Source organism: Patiria miniata, unplaced genomic scaffold (assembly GCF_015706575.1).
Source record: "Patiria miniata isolate m_02_andy unplaced genomic scaffold, ASM1570657v1 HiC_scaffold_7, whole genome shotgun sequence".
Classification (NCBI taxonomy): domain Eukaryota; kingdom Metazoa; phylum Echinodermata; class Asteroidea; order Valvatida; family Asterinidae; genus Patiria; species Patiria miniata.
The window spans coordinates 26,070,813-26,091,969 of record NW_024037074.1 but is presented as its reverse complement, the minus strand read 5'-3'; the positions used below and the strand labels follow the sequence as shown (position 1 = coordinate 26,091,969).

At 41.0% G+C, this 21,157-nt stretch overlaps 1 protein-coding gene across 1 annotated transcript in view; it reads right to left on the bottom strand.

The window, feature by feature from the left end:
* LOC119745055 (protein unc-13 homolog A-like) overlaps window positions 1-21,157 on the bottom strand; it is an 83,997-nt gene that overhangs the window by 51,486 nt on the left and 11,354 nt on the right. The window contains exons 4-8 of the mRNA XM_038221278.1: window positions 14,375-14,500; window positions 12,406-12,764; window positions 6,507-6,862; window positions 4,605-4,797; window positions 3,785-3,861 (exon numbers count right to left, since the gene is read on the bottom strand). Of these exons, the coding sequence (XP_038077206.1) occupies window positions 3,785-3,861; window positions 4,605-4,797; window positions 6,507-6,862; window positions 12,406-12,764; window positions 14,375-14,500 (1,111 nt within the window). The remainder of the gene's footprint in view (window positions 1-3,784; window positions 3,862-4,604; window positions 4,798-6,506; window positions 6,863-12,405; window positions 12,765-14,374; window positions 14,501-21,157) is intronic.

Below are 21,157 nucleotides of genomic sequence, written 5' to 3'. Positions count from 1 at the left end.
AAAACAAAAACTGCCAGATAATCCAATTTTTTTACGGTCGTTCAGAGCCTCAGGTTGTCATTAACCCTAACCTTCCCAAATCCTCCAAAATCCTCTTTGCAAAATGGAGGATTTTGCAAAATTTAGGCTTTATGGCAAAAATGTGTGCACTCTGTTAAGGTCTTGTGGTGTTTATGCTCAGCCGTGCATAAATTTAAGCCTATACATGTATACTCAAAATCCTCTGTACTACTCCTAGATGTCAATGGTTCTGTCTCAACATATTGACAGTGATTGCGGGAGGATTTTGCAGGATTGAGGCAGTTAGTTTAGTCGGAAAAGGGGGGTATCGTGCACCCTCGGAAATCAATTTCTAATCAACGTTTCTAGGTCAGCAAAAATGCGTAGAATACGATTTGCTATGTTAAAAAATTCAAAAAATGTCCCACGTATTGTTTTTATGCAAATTAGTGCCGCCATTACCGAAGTATCTATTTTTAATTATATCTCAGCGAATATTGCAGATAACTGAACGAACTAGGTGTCTAAACCCATGTTTTCTAGGTCAGAGATCACAATAAAACTATTCTGGAAGTGACCACATGTGTCTGTGGCATAGAAATATGCAAATTAGTGCCGCTAATACCGGAAAATCATGTTTTTGGCATATCTCGGCCAATATAGCACATAACTACACCAGTATGGTGTCTAAACCCATGTTTTGAGGGTCAAGTATCATTAGAAGACCATTCACGAAATAACTATGTGTGTCTTTGGCATGAAAATATGTAAATTATAAAGTGTCGGTTTATCAGATATTTTATTTTTAGCCAAAATCTCGGCCAATATTGCACTTAACTACACAAGTAAGGTGTCTAAACCCATATTTTGAGGGTCAGGTATCATTAGAAGACCATTCACGAAGTAACTATGTGTGTCTTTGGCATGAAAATATGTAAATTCTAAATTGCCGGTTTATCAAGAAAATTATTTTCAGCCAAATTATATTCAATTTTAGCCAATATTACAGTTTATTTTGAATATGATGGCTTAAAATAAACTTTGATAATTATTGCTTATCAGAAACCCTTCTGTCAACATTAGCTGCAATATTGGCCGAGATATTGGCTAAAAATCAAATTTCTGATAAATCGACACTTTAGAATTTACATATTTACCTGCCAAGGACACACATAGTTACTTCGTGAATGGTCTTCTAATGATACCTGACCCTCAAAGCATGGGTTTAGACACCTTACTTGTGTAGTTATGTGCAATATTGGCCGAGATATTGGCTAAAAATCAAATATCTGATAAACCGACACTTTATAATTTACATATTTTCATGCCAAAGACACACATAGTTACTTCGTGAATGGTCTTCTAATGATACCTGACCCTCAAAATATGGGTTTAGACACCTTACTTGTGTAGTTAAGTGCAATATTGGCCGAGATTTTGGCTAAAAATAAAATATCTGATAAACCGACACTTTATAATTTACATATTTTCATGCCAAAGACACACATAGTTATTTCGTGAATGGTCTTCTAATGATACTTGACCCTCATAACATGGGTTTAGACACCTTACTGGTGTAGTTATGTGCTATATTGGCCGAGATATGCCAAAAACATGACTTTCCGGTATTAGCGGCACTAATTTGCATATTCCTATGCCACAGACACATGTGGTCACTTCCAGAATAGTTTTATTGTGATCTCTGACCTTGAAAACATGGGTTTAGACACCTAGTTCGTTCAGTTATCTGCAATATTCGCTGAGATAAAGTTACAAATAGATTTTTCGGTAATGGCGGCACTAATTTGCATAAAAACAATACGTGGGACATTTTTTGAATTTTTTAACATAGCAAATCGTTTTCTACGCATTTTTTCTGACCTAGAAACGTTGATTAGAAATTGATTTCCGAGGGTGCACGATACCCCCCTTTTCCGACTGTACTAAGTAGTCAGCCCTCCAAGGACCACATTCAAGAACGGAGGATTGAGGAGGATTGAGGCTTTATGCAATTTTTACATGGAGGCAATGGGAGGATTTTGGAGGATTGAGGCTGTATGCTATTTTTGCATGGGGGCAGTTGGAGGATTTTTCAGGATTGAGGTTACATCCTAGCAAAATGCCTAGGGAGTTATATTAGGGTTAATGAAAACCTCTTTCTACTTTTTGTTTAATTTTTAATGTTTGTTTCTCAAATATTTGTTTTTGTTTCCTCAAAGTTCAGAATTATTCACACTGATAATGTTATTGAGACTTGAAAAAAAAATTCAGATTTATTCAGGCTACTGTTAGCTTGTGGGGAGTGTGGCCTAGTGGTTAGGGTTTGTAGCTCATGATCAGAGGGTCAGGGTTTCAAATCCAACTGTTTGGCATATGTTATGTCATTGGGCAAGCCACTTTGCCCCCACTTGCCTCTCTCCACCCAGGAGTTTCAATGTGTACCAGCATTAGCTGGGGAGTAACCTGTGATGGACTGGCATCCCATTGAGGGGTTATAGAAATATTCGAAGTTGTTTCATGCCAAGGAAACCAAAGATAAATGCCGGCCTGATCGACCATCATGACAGACTTTACTTTACCGTTACATGTAGCTCAATATACATATGCAACCTGCTCCACAAAATTTGAGGACAAATTAAAATTTAGAAATTTGGGTAAAAAACCCTTTGTCATGTTTGAAACGTTCCAAGAAAGTGTTCAGATACTGCCAAAATCTTAAAAGACATCACAGATTAAACCTCAGAGACTAAAATTGGAAATTGCCAAATAAGCCTTAACAGCTAAACATTTTGAAATTTACAACTTAATGTAATTCAAATCATATCAAATTTGAATATCGCCCAACCATTTCAGCTTTTGACACAGACTTGTGGTATACATAATGTATGTATGTATTACATGTGTTTTTCTGGCACTTTGCCAAAGCAGGTTGCATACAAAACAAATAAAAAAAAACACAATATTAATGCACTTTAAATGTTCAACATTGGCCATAAATGAACTAGTCAATAGGTGAAAGTCCATCTGGTTTAGATCTCAGTTTCAATCTTACGTTGGGAAACCATGCAAAGGTACATTTGTGGAGAGTGACTTGGAACAAAATCAAGGAAGTCAACAGTACATCAGCCCAACCTGCTGAAATTTTATGCGTGGGTACTGGACCGGAGAGCCTGTTCTTCGTGTTTATAAATCCTACCATCAACATTTCAAAAGCGATCAAGCGCTAGACTATTAGTGAGGCCGAAGTTGTAAATAACGCTTGTCAAGTAGCTATTTTTGTTGTCAAAGCAGCTGCTTGGGTCATGAATCATTAAGATTTGCAAGTTGAGATACAAAAAAAGTGCCCATGCAGGCGTGACAGGCTGACGTTGAATTTGCAACGTAAGAAAATTGGAGACAATATTTGAATTGGTCTTAGACTTGCCAAACTGCCATTCTGCACAGGCAGTGGGACTTAATTTTGCTTCTGATAGTTTCGGATGAACACGTCTGTTCAACTGAATGGATACCTTTTAAGGATCCAGTTTTGGAGAAATGTTTCATGCATCAATGCTTTTGTCAACAAAAGATGCAACTTTACTAGTGTGCATATAACTACACATATATTATCCAAACCCTAACCCTAAAGTTTGGCACCCACCAATAGACGGGCAACTTTGAGGTGAAAAGTGGAAAACTGGGGGAAACTAATTCATTATTAAATGTGAGTTTGGAAAATTACTGCTTTCATGGGGAAAAAGATGCACATCTGTGTACCCGTAGAACTGACTGGTACTGTACTCACCCTCCATTGGCTATACTGCTCCATAGACCTCTACCTGAGAAGTCATTGGCACTCTCCTCCAAATAGGCTGAGCGCTCCTGGGAGAAAAAAAAGGCAGAAAAAACACAAATGGTTGAGATATGTTTTATGGTACTTCTCCTTTGTTGAGCAATGTCAGGCATTTTCAAAAGGAAGAATTGGCAAAAAGGCCAGGAATGGGAGCATTTAGCAACAGAATAAGCATGAGTTCTGCACTGGAACTATAGTTATGGTTAACCGCAATGCAACTAATTCTGATTATAAAAACGTATGGTTGTCAATGATGGTTGGACTGGTCTAAATTAACATTTAGGACCATTCTGTGGTTGGTCAACAGCTTCATGAGCAGCAGAGCTAGAGCCCCATAGAAAAGTTTTGTGATAATGTTTTACCATCCTTAATATGGAGATGTTTGAAGATGACTTGTGATGGACATGTGATGATTTGTGATCCTCAACTACATGTAGGTAGGATCAAGAACGTCGCAAGATGTCACACACCCCTACTCACATTTTTTGTTTTGGCAGCAAAACTATTTACTTGTTGGCAAATCATGGGTCTGTTGGCAATATGCCACAGAGTATAGCGCCACCTATTGTCTGACAATGTCCAGTCCTGTCGCTTTGATTAGTCTCCACATTCGTCAGACGGTATCCAGTAAACCTCTCCCCCCACCTTTTCGGTTTAGCGACAGCCGGGTGACTGTGTAAAACTCCTGGCAATTTTTTTTCTGTTAACACCTCCCTCCCTCCAATTCCAATTCGTCTGGCGACGCCCATGAGTGGAATCATGACAAACTCACCTCTTCCATTTGTTGCCGGACCCGATGGAAGGCATTGAGCCAGCGGGCCTTGGCCGGCGTGATGTGGCTCTCATAGTCTGCCTCGCTTCCGGCCTCCTCTGGGTGGTGATGAGGCGCGACGTCCATGCTGGGATCCTCCTCCTGAAGGTTGTCCCTGCTCATGCGTGGAGATGACATCTGGCTGCTGACAAGGCTGTGGGGGGGGGGGGGGGGGGGGGAGACGGGGTATTGGGATAGAAGGAGAAATGCAATGAAGATTTCCAGCACATGTGTTCATGTACGTGAACCTGGGGTTGTAAATTTACTTTTGGATAAACATTATTTGTTCAAAATGCAATGTCTATGACTGTATGCTTGTTCAACTGTGTACTTTCATTCCCCCACCCCCATTCAATTCCACCTTGCAAATAAAGTGTGATCTACAAATGCACATGATATTGAACATGAGCTTTTCAACTGATTAAACACAGGTTGTGTCCACGTACATTTATTTTATGTGCACAAGATAGCAAATTACTTCTTGCATTGGAAAAGTACATGCACATGTTTGGTACACACCCCACTCCCTGTACTGTCCTATATGTATTTTAAATATGTCATTTTGAATGCACAGGACTGCTGCATATTTGAGAGTTTGTATATTAATAATTATAATGTGTATTTACAATGTATAAAGCGCACGTAATGGGCCAATGAAACATTCCAAATACCATCTCAGCTCCCTGGGAAGTATACAGCTGGATGCGGCCATTTTGGCGCAAAGCAGCTAAAATTGACCACCATCTTTGCCCACACAGGTACCCATTGACTCCTGGGTGGGGAGAAGCAATGAGTGACTATTACAGTGTCTTGCACAATTAAGGGCCACCGCACCATAACCCCTGGCTGGACTTGAACCCACAACCTGCAGAACTACATTTACCGGCCACTGATCTTTATATAAAGACTGGATAGCGGATATTCATACACCATTCACACCGTAGACTTTGCGTATTGACCAATTCGCCCCGGTCTCACGAAGATGGCCGCGTATATTACGAACGTTCTATGCGTATATATTGCGCGCGCTGTATGAAGAGTTAATGCGCATTTTGGTCACGTACACGCATTATGATGTTCTAAAAAGGACACATTTCCGCAGTGATTATTATTTCCAAAAGGTCGAAAATGAAACTGCAACTTTAAAAAAAAAAGAAGTAAACCACGACGTTAGAAAAATTGAAAACCGTGATCAGTGGTGGTGGTCAAAATATAAATCAAGTGAACCGCAATGTTACAAAAGAAATCTTGCTGTCTATAAAGACGGCAACTTGTCCTTTGTAGATCACCAGCCGGTCTCACCGGTCTCACCAATATGGCGTCAAATTCATTCATTGTGCGGCTCATTATCCGCTATCCCGTCTTTATATAGAGATCAGTGGTACCAGCAGACGATGAATTCAATGCTCCAGACCAGCTAGATATCAATTGCTTGGGTCTTTTTGTGTGTGAGTCTTAACAAAATTATGATTCCTCAAGTTACACCATGTCACAGTTGCTAAATTTTTGTCTAACTGTTGTGCATGTTTCTTTTCATGTACTGGGTTCATGCCTTTCGGGAACAATATTTTATAAGCACTGTACACGTGCAAACAGCGTTCTTGTGGGAAGCTTGTTCAACAGCACAAATCATCTATCTCTTACGTACCGATATGTTTTACTACTCGACAACTACGCTTGCCAGGGTCAATGGGCAGGCTTCATCATATCGACTTGAGGACCTTTTGTAATTTGAAATATATATTTTTTTTGTTAATTTTTTTTGGGGGGGGGGGGGGGGTGTTATTTTTACGTTGGAACGTTTACCTGACTTGGAGAGCAGCCATATTAATAGGACAAGGCTGACATAAGAACAGGTCTTACCTTTCAGTTCCTAATGAGGGTCTACTTCCGTGTCCACTTAAACTATCCTGAGCGTACATATATTCCGGGCGGGGTGCGCGTTGTCCCACCCCACTACTCGTCAGCGACTCCCCGTCGCTCTGGGGCATATCAAAACTCTCCCCTCGTTCAAACTCGTCCCGGCTGTACTCGTCAAAGCTGTGCTCGCGGTAATGCGGGTCGTACTCGTCTGAGTAGTAATCGTTCGGGTAAGGGGCGCGACCGTCCTCTATTCCTGGTTCTGAGTAGCTGCCTTGATCGTCCTCTACATAATCGCCCATATCCTCTTCTGCGTAGCGAACGTTATCGTCTTCGGAGTAACCCTCCCCATAGTAAGCCTGAAAAGTTGAAAGAGAAACACGTTTTAACCTGGACAAGTAACTATATAAAATGAAAATATTTACAATACAAACATGCATTTCTCTGACGTAATCATCCCAAACATTGCTAACGTTTGCATACAATCACGAAACACTGGCAATGGAACACATCCATGATTTTATAGCCTGTTGTATGTAAGTACAATACATGTATTTTTTTCAGAGCTCTAGCGACTGCATTGCAACTAGCTGAGTACACTCATAAAGTGTATTCACTGCGTTTCTCCTCTCTCGCATACATTAACATACATGTACATTCATACATATGTACATGTGTTTATTTCAGAAGTGGCTAGTCATAGCAGACAGAGAATTTGACACGTTAAAGAACAACTCCAACTTTGTTGCTTCAGATTTTTAGTGCAGATTGTTTGTTACATGATCTCAGCTTGTCAGCAACAATTTGATGTTTGTAAATGCGATTAGTTAAGCATGCACATACACTTTCATCTTGTTATACCGTCAATCTACATGTATCATAGCCATCGTACCTACAGGAAGTGCTGCCAAAGATATGATACAGTACATTCATATACACATGGTAGTCTTGGCTCTAACATGTCTATTGCCAAAAACTCTGCAGCTCTGACGTCCAAGGAACAGTCCTGCACGTGTGCATGGACCAATTTCTTTTGGATTCCTAATTAATACTAACTGAAAGCACTTTAATTTCTTATGATGAGATACAGTTAACAAGACAAGACTGCCTTAGGATTTCTCAGCAACTGACCATTAACCAGTTTGCGCCGGATGACGTACACGCATAGGTTGGGTGCTACTCGGAACGGATGACGGATAAACAAGCAGGGAACGAGGCCGGAAATATCTGTCAGTGAACAGCTCGCAGCGAGCGACGCCGGAAACATGAGTGTGTTGCCCAAGAACGATGTCTTCAACCCGCCTGGCAGGAGGTCGAGTGAAAAGTAATCCTGTGCCTCGCCTCGTTCCGTTCTTTTCAAAATAATCCCTGCCTGAACGGGTTAACAACTTTGCCCTTTTCATTACTGTACACTCATGCACACGTACATGCGCATGAATCGTGTTCTTTGGTTTCCTAATTAATACTAGTTGAGACTGCGAATTTCTTGTCATGAGGTACAGTTAACAAGCAACTGAAGGCTGCTGTATGATTTCTCAACAGCTGATCATCAGCAAACTTGCCTCACCCATTACTCTACATGTACATTCAAGTACATGTAAATTTGTACATACACATGTGCAAGAATCACGTTCTAATTAATACTAAGACCCCCTTTACACAGGACTGCGACCTTTGGGCCTCCCTTGTGCGACCATAAAACTGGCCAGGTCGCCATTGGAGGCTCAAAGGAGGCTGAATGGTTTCCTAGGTCGTTCAAAGGTGGTACACAGGATGTTCAGACATCACCATGGACGCCATGGTTGCCGTAAATTTTTGAACATGTTCAAAACAGTCGCACAAAGGTCGCCGAGGAGGTTGGTTGCTCCAAGGTGGCTCAAATGAGGCAGAAGGGAGGCACAAGCATTGCCGTGGTTGCAGAATGGATGCACAATGGTCGGCCAATGGTCGCCACGTAATAGATCCGTTCTGTTGCAAATTTTACCGTCAATCTGGGTGATGCTTCTGCCTCCCTTGTGCCTCCCATGTGCCTCCTTTGGCCGACCAATAGCATGCATATATTGAACGATGACTGTGGCGACCGCTGTGCCTCCATTCTGGGACCACGGCAACCCTTGAGCCACCATGGCCATAGGTTGCACAGGAGGAAGCACAGTGGAGGCAGGCAAGTGGCTCAGTGGACGCACAGGTTGCTCGTAGCTCGACATGAAAATGCGCGAAAATGGCAGGTTCAAGGGAGGCACAAGGATCGCTGCAGGAGTTACATAGAAACTGATTTTCTGGGTTTAGGCGACCATCGAGCGTCCTGGCCATTTTTTGGTCGCTCATATGGGTGGTGCAAAGGTCGCAGCCCTGTGAAAGGGGGCCTAACTGAGACAAACTTTCTTGTTATGAGATATCTAGTTAACAAGGCTGTTGTATGGTTTCTTAGCAGCTGATGATTAACAAACTTGCCTCACCCATTACTGTACATGTATATTCAAGTACATGTACCGTATGTTCAAGAATCATGTTCTCTGGTTTCCTAATTACGTAATACTAACTGAAACAAACTTTCTTGTTTTGAGATATCTAGTTAACAAGGCTGCTGGATGATTTCTCAGCAGCCGACCATTAACAACCTGCCCTACCCATTACTAAGGGAATATTACTAAGGGAGGTATTATAACACTCTGTTTAAGACCGGTGGGTCTGGATGGGTAAGTATCACCCATCCAGACTCCCACCAGTCTTAAACAGGGTGTTTAATACCGACCGAACACATATTTATTCCCATTCATGAATAACTTTTCGGTCAAAAAAAAAACAAATCTTTTCGGTCCAAAAATCAAAACAAGCCAACCATTTTGTTCAACAATTTTACTTCATGTTTTACGAAACACCCCTCTGACTATAATATGGAATGCCCCTCCCACAACTGGTTACCTTATGAGGACATCGGCGTGCGCGTCGCGCGTACTGCGCTGATTCACTGGTAGTATTGCGCATGCGTACGTGAGGAATGTGAACGTTCAACCAATGAAACGTTAAAAGGCACCGGAAAAGTGTTTTAAGACCAGCTAGCCATGTCTTTATCATCCATTTAAGACCGGCCACGTGACGGGCTCTCGACCAATAGGAATGTGTAAACTGTCTTAGGTATTTATGAATCTTCATTCAAGTACAGTACAAGTAAACCGGTATATATAATGCATGAATCATGTTCATTAGTTTCCTAATTAATACTAACTGAAAAAAACCCACTTTCTTATGATGAGATACCGGTAGTTAACTTAAGATTTCTCAGTAACTGGCCACAAACAACATTGTCCTATACTGTATAATATTGTAGACCATAACAAAACAATTGTTGACTGGTGTGATGTGGGATATGACGTTTTGAACACGCTCGGGGCGCATAGCACCCTCGGCTTCACCTCGGGCACTATGCGCCTCTTGGGTGCTATGCGCCCCTTGGGTGTTCAAAACGTCATATCCCACATCACACCAGTCAACAATTGTTAAATATAACCTTGCCCTATCCATTAGTGTTCAGTCAGCATAAGAAAAATGGTCACACTTAAGTTTTTTCCAGAAAATAACAACTGTACGGTACCAGAAAACCTAGCAAATCAGAATTACAAAAATGAAAACTGTTACCACAACCAAAAAGCCTTATTTCTATTCATAAGAGCCAGAAGTTGATGACATCGTTGCAAATTTCAAAAGATACGCACCAAAACCAGCCTTGACACACAAACATCCACAGCCAACATCTACAACTTTAATCAACTTTTGGCAAATTTTTCTTCAAAGAAAAGTGGAAGGTACATTATCTATACTCACATGCGCAATAGCAGATTTACATCAAAACATGTCACAAACATACGGTACGATCCACAGGCATGATGATATGATATTTTACACACATGTATTTGTGACTGCCATCAACAAACTGGTTTTTCACAAATGCTTGCCATAATTTCTTTCATGGAAGCAGAATAGATGGTAAAATTTTATTGTTTTTTTTTACACTTCACCTACGTGTACAAAATATGCTGGCTGTTGACACACCTACATGTAAAAAGCTGTATGGCCTGTGTTTAAGTCTAAAACATGTACATGCATGCTTGAGTTGCGAGCTGAATATGCAATACTTGTATTGTCATAGTAATAGTAATCTGTGTGGGAAGAGTTGCAGGTACCATCCTATGGTAGTTTCGACCAATCTCAAAGCTTGAATCAAAGATTGAATATTCATGAAATTTGAGTCATAATGTGACCTGCTTATTTTAATTCTCCATTTTACCACAGAGGACACAAGGTCAAATGAATGTTACATTTCAAAGAGTGGCATCATACATGTCCCTGTAAACATGGTACATTTTACATGTAAAATGTACATGTACATGTATGTATGTTAATTAATTGCGTCATGCAACCAGTAAAAAAAAAATAAACCAAAAAAACCCTTCTTTTATTTCAAGTTGTTCATAAAAACTTTCCAGAGTATCCCTTTGTGTTGTTTTGTCTTTGCAATCTGGTGAAAAAAATAGCAACAAAAAAATAGTGACGGCAATCTTGCTATTTAAACTCGAAAGCCAGGATTTGTTGCACTGCATCCCTCATGTACAATGTAAAAAGATGAAGTGCGTTGGGCAGTAATACATGTAACTCATGAAAACAAGTTTTACCCTCCAGGACACTTCTTTGTGACTGTTTTGGCAGTGGTTTCTTATGGACTGGCCCCCCCAAAAAAATTGACTTAACAAGAGTTTACTGTACAGGGTGAGTAAAAAAAAAAAAAAAACCAAAATGTTGGGACCATTGTTTTAGGGAAGTTCTGCATGTAGCATTTTTAAAATCTAGGATATGAAAGCCGAATTCATGAGCTTTCTTTTAGTCATGTTAGTACAAGAAACATTCAAATCACTCATGTACTTTTTAAGTTACGGAATTTTAAGCACAACCACCGTTTTAAGGTTCTGTCCACAGATCACATAAAAGTTCGGTGTTCTTTCAGCAAAACGAAAAGAAATCACATAGAGATGTGTGTGAATTGTTTTCGTTTTGCTGAAAGAACGCACACCTTTTTTTGTGATCCGTGGACAGAACTTTAAAATGGTGGTTGTGTTTAAAATTTTGTAACTTGAAAAGTACATGTACATGAGTGATTTGAATGATTCTTGTACATGTACTAAAAGAAAGCTTGTGAATTGGGCTTTCATATCCTAGTTTTTGAAAGTGCTACGTGCAGCACTTCAATAAAACAATAGTCCCGACATTCGGGTTTCGTTTTTTTTTTTACTCACCCTGTATTTACATATCTCCAGAAAATGCTTCTTGCCCGGCTACCCATTTAAAGGTACAGTCCATCATTTACCATCAAAAAGTAACCAATGTAATTATTGTTGAAAAGCATGGTTTAAAGAAAGTAATAGGACTAAACTCCCTGTGAAATTAGTCTTTCTGGCATGCTGTCATTTTGAAGATATCAATGAAAGAAGGCCTTTCCAACATTGCGTCTAAAGACGCATCGTTGGAAATTTCTGTTAGTACTGATAAATCTATTTTTTTTATTCGGCGAGCCGCGCCGTAGGTTCAGTGCGCGACATCGTGTAGCTGCAATCAGCTCAGTGAGAAGGTGTCCCGGATGCTGAATTCAGGCCCAATCAGAAACATGACTCAGCAACTTTTAATTTGAAACCGAGATCCTAGAATGTTGTTTTTCTCAAAATATACAGCTGAAGCTGAGCTGAAACTTCATCAGGTTAGTTGTTCAGCACCCTTCTTTAGATTTTGAGCACAGATTTTTGCTTCAAACAGATGTAAAGCACAAATTACAAATAATGGACGCTACCTTTAAGCTGTGGTACATGTACATGTACAACTAAGGGGAAATTAAAAGCTGTCTCAGACTTACTTCCATTTCCCGGTCATAGTCCAAATCATAGTCAGGGTAATCCTCCTCAGCATGAAGTGGGGAGCCGTCCAGCGGCCCTTCATCCGACTGGTGATGGTGGGGAAGGTGGTGGTGGTGATGCAGATCTGGGTGGTTGTAAGGGTCTTGGTGGTGATGATGGTGGTGATTCAAGTGATCTAGAGGATCCTGGTGGTGATTCAAATGATCCGGGTGGTGATTCAGGTGATCTGGGAGGTGGTCGTCATACTGATGATCAGGATACTGGTTGGGCAGATCAGACCGACCGTTCCGTTGCGGACTGAGACTCCCTGCGCAGGGAACGTTAACGTCACTTGTGTAATCGCTGTCCTCTGAGAGATCTGTAAGGTGCCAATAGGGAGAACAGTAAACCACCACACTGAGGTGTTCAAAAACGAATGCATCCGCGGTACCATAAATTCATAATCTTTCTGTTTAATCTGGATACCGACTGCACCCAGTTAAACAAAATCTACCCAGGGCTTATCTAGTTGCTGGCCAGGCTTCCAGGTAACGGCCGAGTCAGTTTCGTGACTATCCTGACAACACTAATATTGACTTGGGGCTTTTATTGATCAAAAGTGGGACACAGGCATACTATGCATAATCAAAATGTATTATATGTGGGTGTCTGGGCATATATCTGTTGTTGGTCTGTTTGAACTTGACTTGTTTGCACATTATCCTGTTCGACCTCATCCATGGTTGTCTGTTTTCTAGCGGAAAATGGACAAGTGACTGAATTGCCCGGTTGCAACTGACTTGACTGCTCTGAAGGCAAACACTTCATGTACACATATTTTGTGTATTCTGTGTTAAAAGGCAGAAATAAGATTAAATCTAAATGTCAAAAAAAAATTGAAACATATATGAATAAATGAAGATTTCCAACTTAATACACTTGCGATTGAGAAGTTCTAGTTGCCGATGGCAGGAGTGGAGTTTTTTAGGGTGGGACAGACAGGAGTGAGGGCGCGGCTTAGATAAAACTGACATACACTGGCAGTTGGGGGCGGGGGGCTTAACTAGGCAGCAGGATTTGTTGGTTGGTGGGGGGGGGAGAGGGGTGTTATGCAGCTAGATAATTCGGTACTTGCACTGACATTGGAGTGGGGCTTTGCTAGGATGCAACTTGGCTTGTTGGTGGGAAAAGGTGGGAGCGGAGTGGCTAGAGGGGCGCTGGGCAGCTGGAATTACGGTAGTGGTTAGTATAGGTGGCACACACAGGGTCAGGGATGTGACAGACAGGGGAACGCGCATGGTTTGCAAGAAAGTTACACTCACAGTGGGGTGGGGCTTGGTTGGGCAGCTGGGCTTGTTGGTGGGTATAGGTAGGGCAAAGAGGGAGTGTGGGGTGTGGCTTGGATAAAACTTAGGCGGGGATTGGTTAGGCAGCTGGGCTTGTTGGTGGGTGTAGGTGGGGCAGAGAGGGGGTGAGGGGTATGGCTTGGATAAAACTTAAACTGACAGTGAGACAGGGCTTGGTTAGGCAGCTGGGCTAGTTGGTGGGTGTAGGTGGGGCAGAGACGGGGTGAGGGGTACGGCTTGGATAAAACTTAAACTGACAGTGAGGCGGGGCTTGGTTAGGCAGCTGGGCTAATTGGTGGGTGTAGGTAGGGCAGAGAGGAGATAAGAGGCGTGGCTTGGATAAAACGTACACTGACAGTGAGGCGGGACTTGGTTGGGCAGCTGGGCTCGTTGGTGGTTGTAGGTAGGGCAGAGAGGAGTAAGGGGTGTGGCTTGGAAAAAACTTACACTGACAGTGAGGCGGGGCTTGGATGGGCACCTGGGCTTGTTGGTGGGTGTAGGTGGGGCAGAGAGGGGATAAGAGGCATGTCTTGGATAAAACTTACACTGACAATGAGGTGGGGCTTGGTTAGGCAGCTGGGCTTGTTGGTGGGTGTAAGTGGGGCAGAGAGGAGATAAGGGGCGTGGCTTGCATAATACTTACACTGACAGTGAGGCGGGCCTTGGTTAGGCAGCTGGGCTTGTTGGTCCGCAGGCTGCCCACCTTGCATCATATCCTGCAGCAGACGAAGTTTGCGCTCCAACACTGCCGATTCTTGCTCTTGGAGCTCTGGGTAAGGGAAAGCAGGGTTATGGTACAGCCAATAAATGTATGCTTTTCAAAGTTGACGTGCATGTATCACCGTACCTTCACTGGGCATTTGGAATATGGAAGCATTTTAGCATCATGCTAGGTATTGCACTAAACCTCTGAACAAGCTGGCACAATGCTTCTGCCATTAATGGAGGCCTCCATTAATAGGGGCCTCCATTAATAGGGACCTCCGTTAATGTGGGCCTCGAAAACGTAAAGGGTTTCAGTGCCTGGAAAAGTCAATCAACTCAAACAATCACAATTATAAGACGTGGTACCATCCACCACACTCATCCGAGGCACAGATGTCGCATGTATTCTCTCAATGTTACTTTAACTGACCACATGTTTCGAACTTGCAAACTTCGGGCCCGTCTAAAATTTCAGAATGCTTGAGACATGCAAACCATGGTTTCACCTCTGTTATGGATGTGTATTTAAAATGTCAGTAAACACATGCATTAATTATGCTGCTTTGGAAGCTGACTATGGCAAAAACATGAAATGTCGCACACTACGATTTGAACTTGGAGATCTCAGCTGATTGTTAATGCTTCTAAAGTGAAGCCTAAATGTACAAAAGGGAACAGTATTAATTTTTCGTTGGAGAAGAACAGTCATCAGCGTTAAAGCTATAGCAAGAAATTGGATGATGCTCAGGGGAAAAAAAGAAGAATTTGACACTCATCAGAAAACAATGTTAATGATAAAGAAAACAATAATAATGTATATAAGAAATGAAAAAATTATTGGGCATACAACAAACATAAAAACATAGATTTACAAGTTGGGAGAAAACGTAAAGGCAAATAAAGGTAAAAATTTGAATATTTTTACAGGAGACCATAATCTACATGTATGTACTCCACTTGAAGAATTTACTGTCATCTCTCGTGCCAGTACATCTGTCTTCGTCATTAAAAGAACGTCGCCCTTCGGTCAGGGCACTGAACTACACATACATTGTACACGAAAGGTCAAACGTAACCAAATAGAAAGAAGAGGCTACAACACATATCAAAAAGTTCAAACGGTTTCCTGAGTACATCTTTTATTGATTGGTAAGCATCGCCATGACAACAGTGTCACCTTCAAGTGATAATGGTTTTTCTGTTATGCAGGCACACGTGCATGTACATTACAGCAAATGCGATACATTGGCATTTCACCTTTGCCGTACAAATTCGTGAAATTAATGCCTAAAAGTGCAAACATTTTAGGAGCGACTTTTTTCATTTCACTGCAAACTGGAAAATGAAACGGTACTGACAGAAATTTCCATTCTTTAAAAAACTACGAAACAAATTAAAAACCAAACATCTCCCTAAAAAAATTAAGTAATATAATAAAAAAAAGCAGTGATATTTTGCTGTTGTGGAAATATGTGGTGTAAACAACCCTAACCCCCTAGATGTTCCTCAGGACTACCCTGCTAAAACCAACAGAGTCCAACCGGACTTTCCTGTTCAATCCACTGTGCCTTATTTTCAGTTGTCTGCTGAATCCAACGGAGTCCAACATGGCGTTATAATGCGGTTCAGTTGCCTGCTGAATCCAACATTTTGCATCAGGAATGTACACAAGGGGTTAACTGCTCAATCCAACAGGCTCCATCGGGTATGTGACATAGTTGGATCCTGTTGGATTCAGCAGGGTTATAATTACAACAAAAATTGAATAAATGATTCCCTTGATAAATGCCCTTTAACTTCAACACATGGCACAGCTGTTCAAGTTAACTTGCACAAATACAGATACTAAAATGAAATCAACATGTCACAACTGCCAATGTTTGAATCTGATTTCAAAGTATACAAATGTACATGTACATATGGACTCAACATAGGAACAGTACAAAGTATGTGTAGATGTCGACAGCTTCTTTCATTTTGAAGCTGCACGCAAAAACCCGGCATCTTTTAAACAGAGCAACAATTCGTAAAAGTACAGTCCATCATTTGTAATTTGTGCATTTTGTTTGTTTGAAGCAACAAATGTGCTCAAAATCTAAAGAAGGGTGCTGAACAACTGACCTGATGAAGTTTCAGCTCAGCCTCAGCTGATGTATATTTCGAGAAAAACAGCATTCTAGGATCTCGATTTCAAATCCAGAGTTGCTGAATCATGTTTTGAATTTGGCCGGAATTCAGCATCTGAGACACGTTCTCACCGAGCCTGATTGCAGCTACGCGATGTCGCGCACCGATCCGAAGAATTATAGCAACCGCGCGCGTGTGTGCGTCATGCAAACGCTTGCACGCGGTTAGCCGAATACACAAAAACAAACTAACGGAAATTTCAAACTACTAACGGAAATTTCAAACTGTTTTGGATAGCAAATGATGGACTGTAATAATAATAATAATAATAATAACCGTATTTATATAGCGCCTTTTCCAAATGATACAAAGCGCTGGGGGAGAATGCAACCAAAGACAGGTAAATGAAGTATATGAACATATGAGACCCATTATGTAGCACCTTTTTGCTAGGTGCTGCGGCGCATATTGCTGCCACTGCCAGAAACACCAGGGCAAACCCCTTCTCTTATTGACAAGTAGCTTTAAGAATGGGCACAGAATGGAAATTGATGGTGATGATGCCCCTCTTTTTTTCTCGTTGTTGAGGGGGGTACATACTAAGTACCAGTACTTGTGCAGGGCATTCATAAATACCTGTCTTTTTTTCATAAGCTTTTTGAATATGTACGTTCACATCATTTAGTTCTAGTTGGAGTGGGAATGTCCGTAAACTAATGTGTCAAAGGGTGCATTGGTGACACCAATCAGAAACAAACAAAATTCAGTGGCAAAACCAGGGTGCTGGAGGCATGTTCCCCACACCTGTTACATATATACATGTATCCCCAGGGTTGTAAATCCCGGGGGGAGGGGGTGAGGGGGTTAGGGATACATGTATATATCCCCTCCCCCCCCCCCCCCACTTTTAGAGGGGGGGGGGAATGGGCTATTGAATCATCCCCCTACTTTTTCGTGATGAAAAACAAAATGCAGATTTTGAGGTATTCCAACATCCCAACAAGCCAAATGTATTCAATAGCACTGAAAAGTGGAGAAACAAAGTAAAAAGTATTTCAAATGCGCTGTTTGGATGTAAGCGTGAGTGGATGTTGATATACATCTATATCCTGAAAAGTGCATGCCTCCTAGTGTAATGTGGTGTCCAGCCCCCTCCCCCCCCCCCTGAAAAAAGTGGAAAAACAAAGTACAAAAGCTTTTAAAATGCGCTGTTTTGATGTAAGCATCAGTGGATGTTGATATACATCTATATCCTGAAGAGTGCCCCCTAGTGTAATGTGGTGTCCAGCCCCCCCCCCCCTCCCAAAAAAAAGTGGAGAAAGAAAGTACAAAAGCTTTTAAAATGTGCTGTTATTGATGTCAGCGCACCCCCTAGTGTAATGTGGTGTACAACCATTGGAAAAACTGCTAACATGACGGTTGCGAAGTGGTCCCCTATATTGTGTTTCATGCATATATGCAGTGTGTTCCTCCTACTAAAGCTTTGGAAAGCCATCACAAAGTGCATCTACATGTACTCATCGTGCAAAGAGTCCATAGGATGTCAAAAAATTCTGACGGCACGACTGCTAATACCGAACCTACAGAGAGAGCACACTGCACTACCGGTATTAATAATTCAAATATTAAAATCCGGCTTCAAAACGGTCTAGCCCAACCCACAGCATACACCCTCTGTATTGATTCTCAAACAATCACAAGCAGTTTTCGCCAAAGGCCCACGTATAAGCGTCTCCTTTTTGAGCGCGTGCAGGAGAGTACTAAATGTCAGCTGTGGAAGACATCGGCGCTGTTTGTGTATCCACGAGCCCGTGAATTAACCGAAACCGGATCTCCTCTCTTTTTTTTAAGTCCTCTGACGGGTATTTTTTTTTTGGTAACCTAAGAAATCTACCCCCTCAGGCCCGCCGAATCATTTATAATAAATGAATGCAGTAACGAGACCAACTGCGTGTCCGCGTTAAAGGGCAGTGGTTTTTTTAAAAGATCATAATATATAAATAAAAGATGCTTAGCGGTCTGAGCTGATAAACTGTACGCCACAACCTCCGGCGATCTAGTCAATCGTTCAAGGAAAAGGGCACCGTCTAAATCTTTAATGATGGAAAATTTGTATTGTCAAGCTTGTGAATTTCTTTCCTTTGCAAGTTGCTAAACACTACCAAGCATACAGTTAACGTAATGTCGGTAAGGCGCAAAATTCAACATTGAAAACTTAAGGTTTAAAAACTGTATCTTCTTTATCTGCAATTCTTTAGATGAACTGCAAATTCTTGTACAAAATGAAGATGAATTAGCAACATTCAAAAATACAATCTAAGTCATCAAGTTAAACACTTGCATTAGTAAGGGTCCAATTATAAAGTCCTAAAGTAATTGCATTGCATCAACCACAGAATTTCATCCGTTATCCTTTCAGCACAGGATCCTCAGGTATGGGATGTATGCATGCGCAAACGCAAAAAAATCTTTCTATTTAAACTTATGAAATACATTGTACATGTGTAACTTTACCCCAAGCGCGAAATGTTCTGCTTTTCTGCTGCAGTAAGTAGGGACTTTTCACTATTACGGTAAGCATAAGCCATAAATTAGGCACAGTTTACTACAACGCAACTGACTACAAAGGAAAAGTAAAAACTTTTTTAAGGCCAAGGAAATGTTGTTAAAACTACAGTATGCAGAGTAATAAGCACAAGCTGCAGTGTTACTGAGCTAAATATTACATGGCAAAGAGTATAAAAGAAAGCTACAACATAAGACAAAAGGATCATTTAAATTATCATGCTGCAAAGAAAACAGGGCCCAATTTCATATCGCTGCTTAACAGCCGATTTTGTGCTTACTGAGCCTCCATCTACCAATATTTCATAGACACCGTAACTTTTGGCACGTCCACGCCATGAAATGGTGTTTAAGCAGCAATATGATTTTCTGCTAAGTACAACTTTTCTGCTAACTGTTAAACAGCACTGTGAAATTGGGCCCCTGCTGCAGGTCTAAATCTACAAGGGGGTAACATTCATGTTTTAAATACTGAATGGACCATGCTACAGTACATGTACATGTGCATGTATGTTAAATATAAACAAATGCTCTATACACTATGCCAAAAATGGTATACATGTAGCATGTTTTTTTGCATACTATCTCCATGTTGTATACATTATAATGTGTATGTATGCTGACATTATGAATGAGATCTTTTCTCTAGGATAATGAGCCTTTATTTAAAAAAATCAAATGGACTTAACCATATATTTTAGTTTGGTGTAGTCATCAGCTTAATCTTAACAAAATTATGACCGACGTTTTATCAGATTTTTATCTGCATTAAATTGCAACTCCTCGGTTGAATTGCAAATAGATGAAGCAATGAAGACATGGAAGATGGCTAATTCTGCACTGCATCCAAATTGCAATGGTGCAATTGTCTTAAACCCCTTATCGGCTTACGTGTATTCCATCTGTGGGCTTCAGATAAATGTAGCAGTCAATCCATAAATATTAAAAATACAAGCACTCTCTTTTTGCAATAGAGTCTGAAGGTGTAGTAAATACTCAACACAATGGCCTTAATCCCATCTCATTTGGACAGCCCAGTCCAGAGATACATCTAATTAAATGAAAGGACTTGAACTCCATGTTGGGCCACTTGGTATCTAATGAAAGGCATTTCCATACCAAGGTGAAGAAAGTGGCTCAAACAGATTTTGACAGTCTTTACAAGCTTTGCCGCAACTTTTGAACAAAAAGGTCCAAATCACACAGAACAAAAATCCTGTCAAGGTAAAGAAACACTATCATCTCATGGTAATTTCTTTAAAAAAAAAAGTCAATTTCTTTTTTCCCTCAGCAAAAAATATTGATTGACTGCTTCATTTTTTTTTAAAGACACCCCCACCCCGTACATGTATCATGTGTCTTTGGTGTGGAGTATACATTTTTAATATTGGATAAAATGAAGATTTATTCCTAACCTGTGCATGTAACGACACAGGTTACGGTGGACATTTATCACTGTACTATAGTGTCACTGCACTATGGTGCCACTGTACAAATGTATGTACTGCTCTCACAATGGTTCTCATTTTCATTTTATCATGCGTGTCATTGAAGGGAAAGTAAATCATGTCATTTGCGTTATGCTTGATAGTGATGACTTTGTAAACAGTGTGTTTCAAAGCTGCCATTTTGTGTCTCTTAAACACATGGGGTTTGCTTCATAATCCATTAATTATTTTTTGAAGGAGAAATTAGTGGCCATCATTACAACATTCTGTAGAGTAAATGTAATTGTAAATGTAATTGCAAAACTGAACAAAGAATTTGACTGGAGCGGGGCGTGAACCTGTGACATCCAGAATACGATATCGCTCATATGGCTTCTTACTAGCGCCTTTGAACAAAGACATTGACAAACGGGGCAGCACCAACATATTGTTGATGTTCCCAAATGTGGCGCGGCCCCTAACGTGGCACGGCCGGCCCCTAACATGGCACACTTTGATTTGTTTTGCCCCTTGTGCCTTGCTTGAGCAGCAGTTTTACCTTTAAGTTGTAAATGTTCACTTGGGAGTTGTTCAGATTTGTC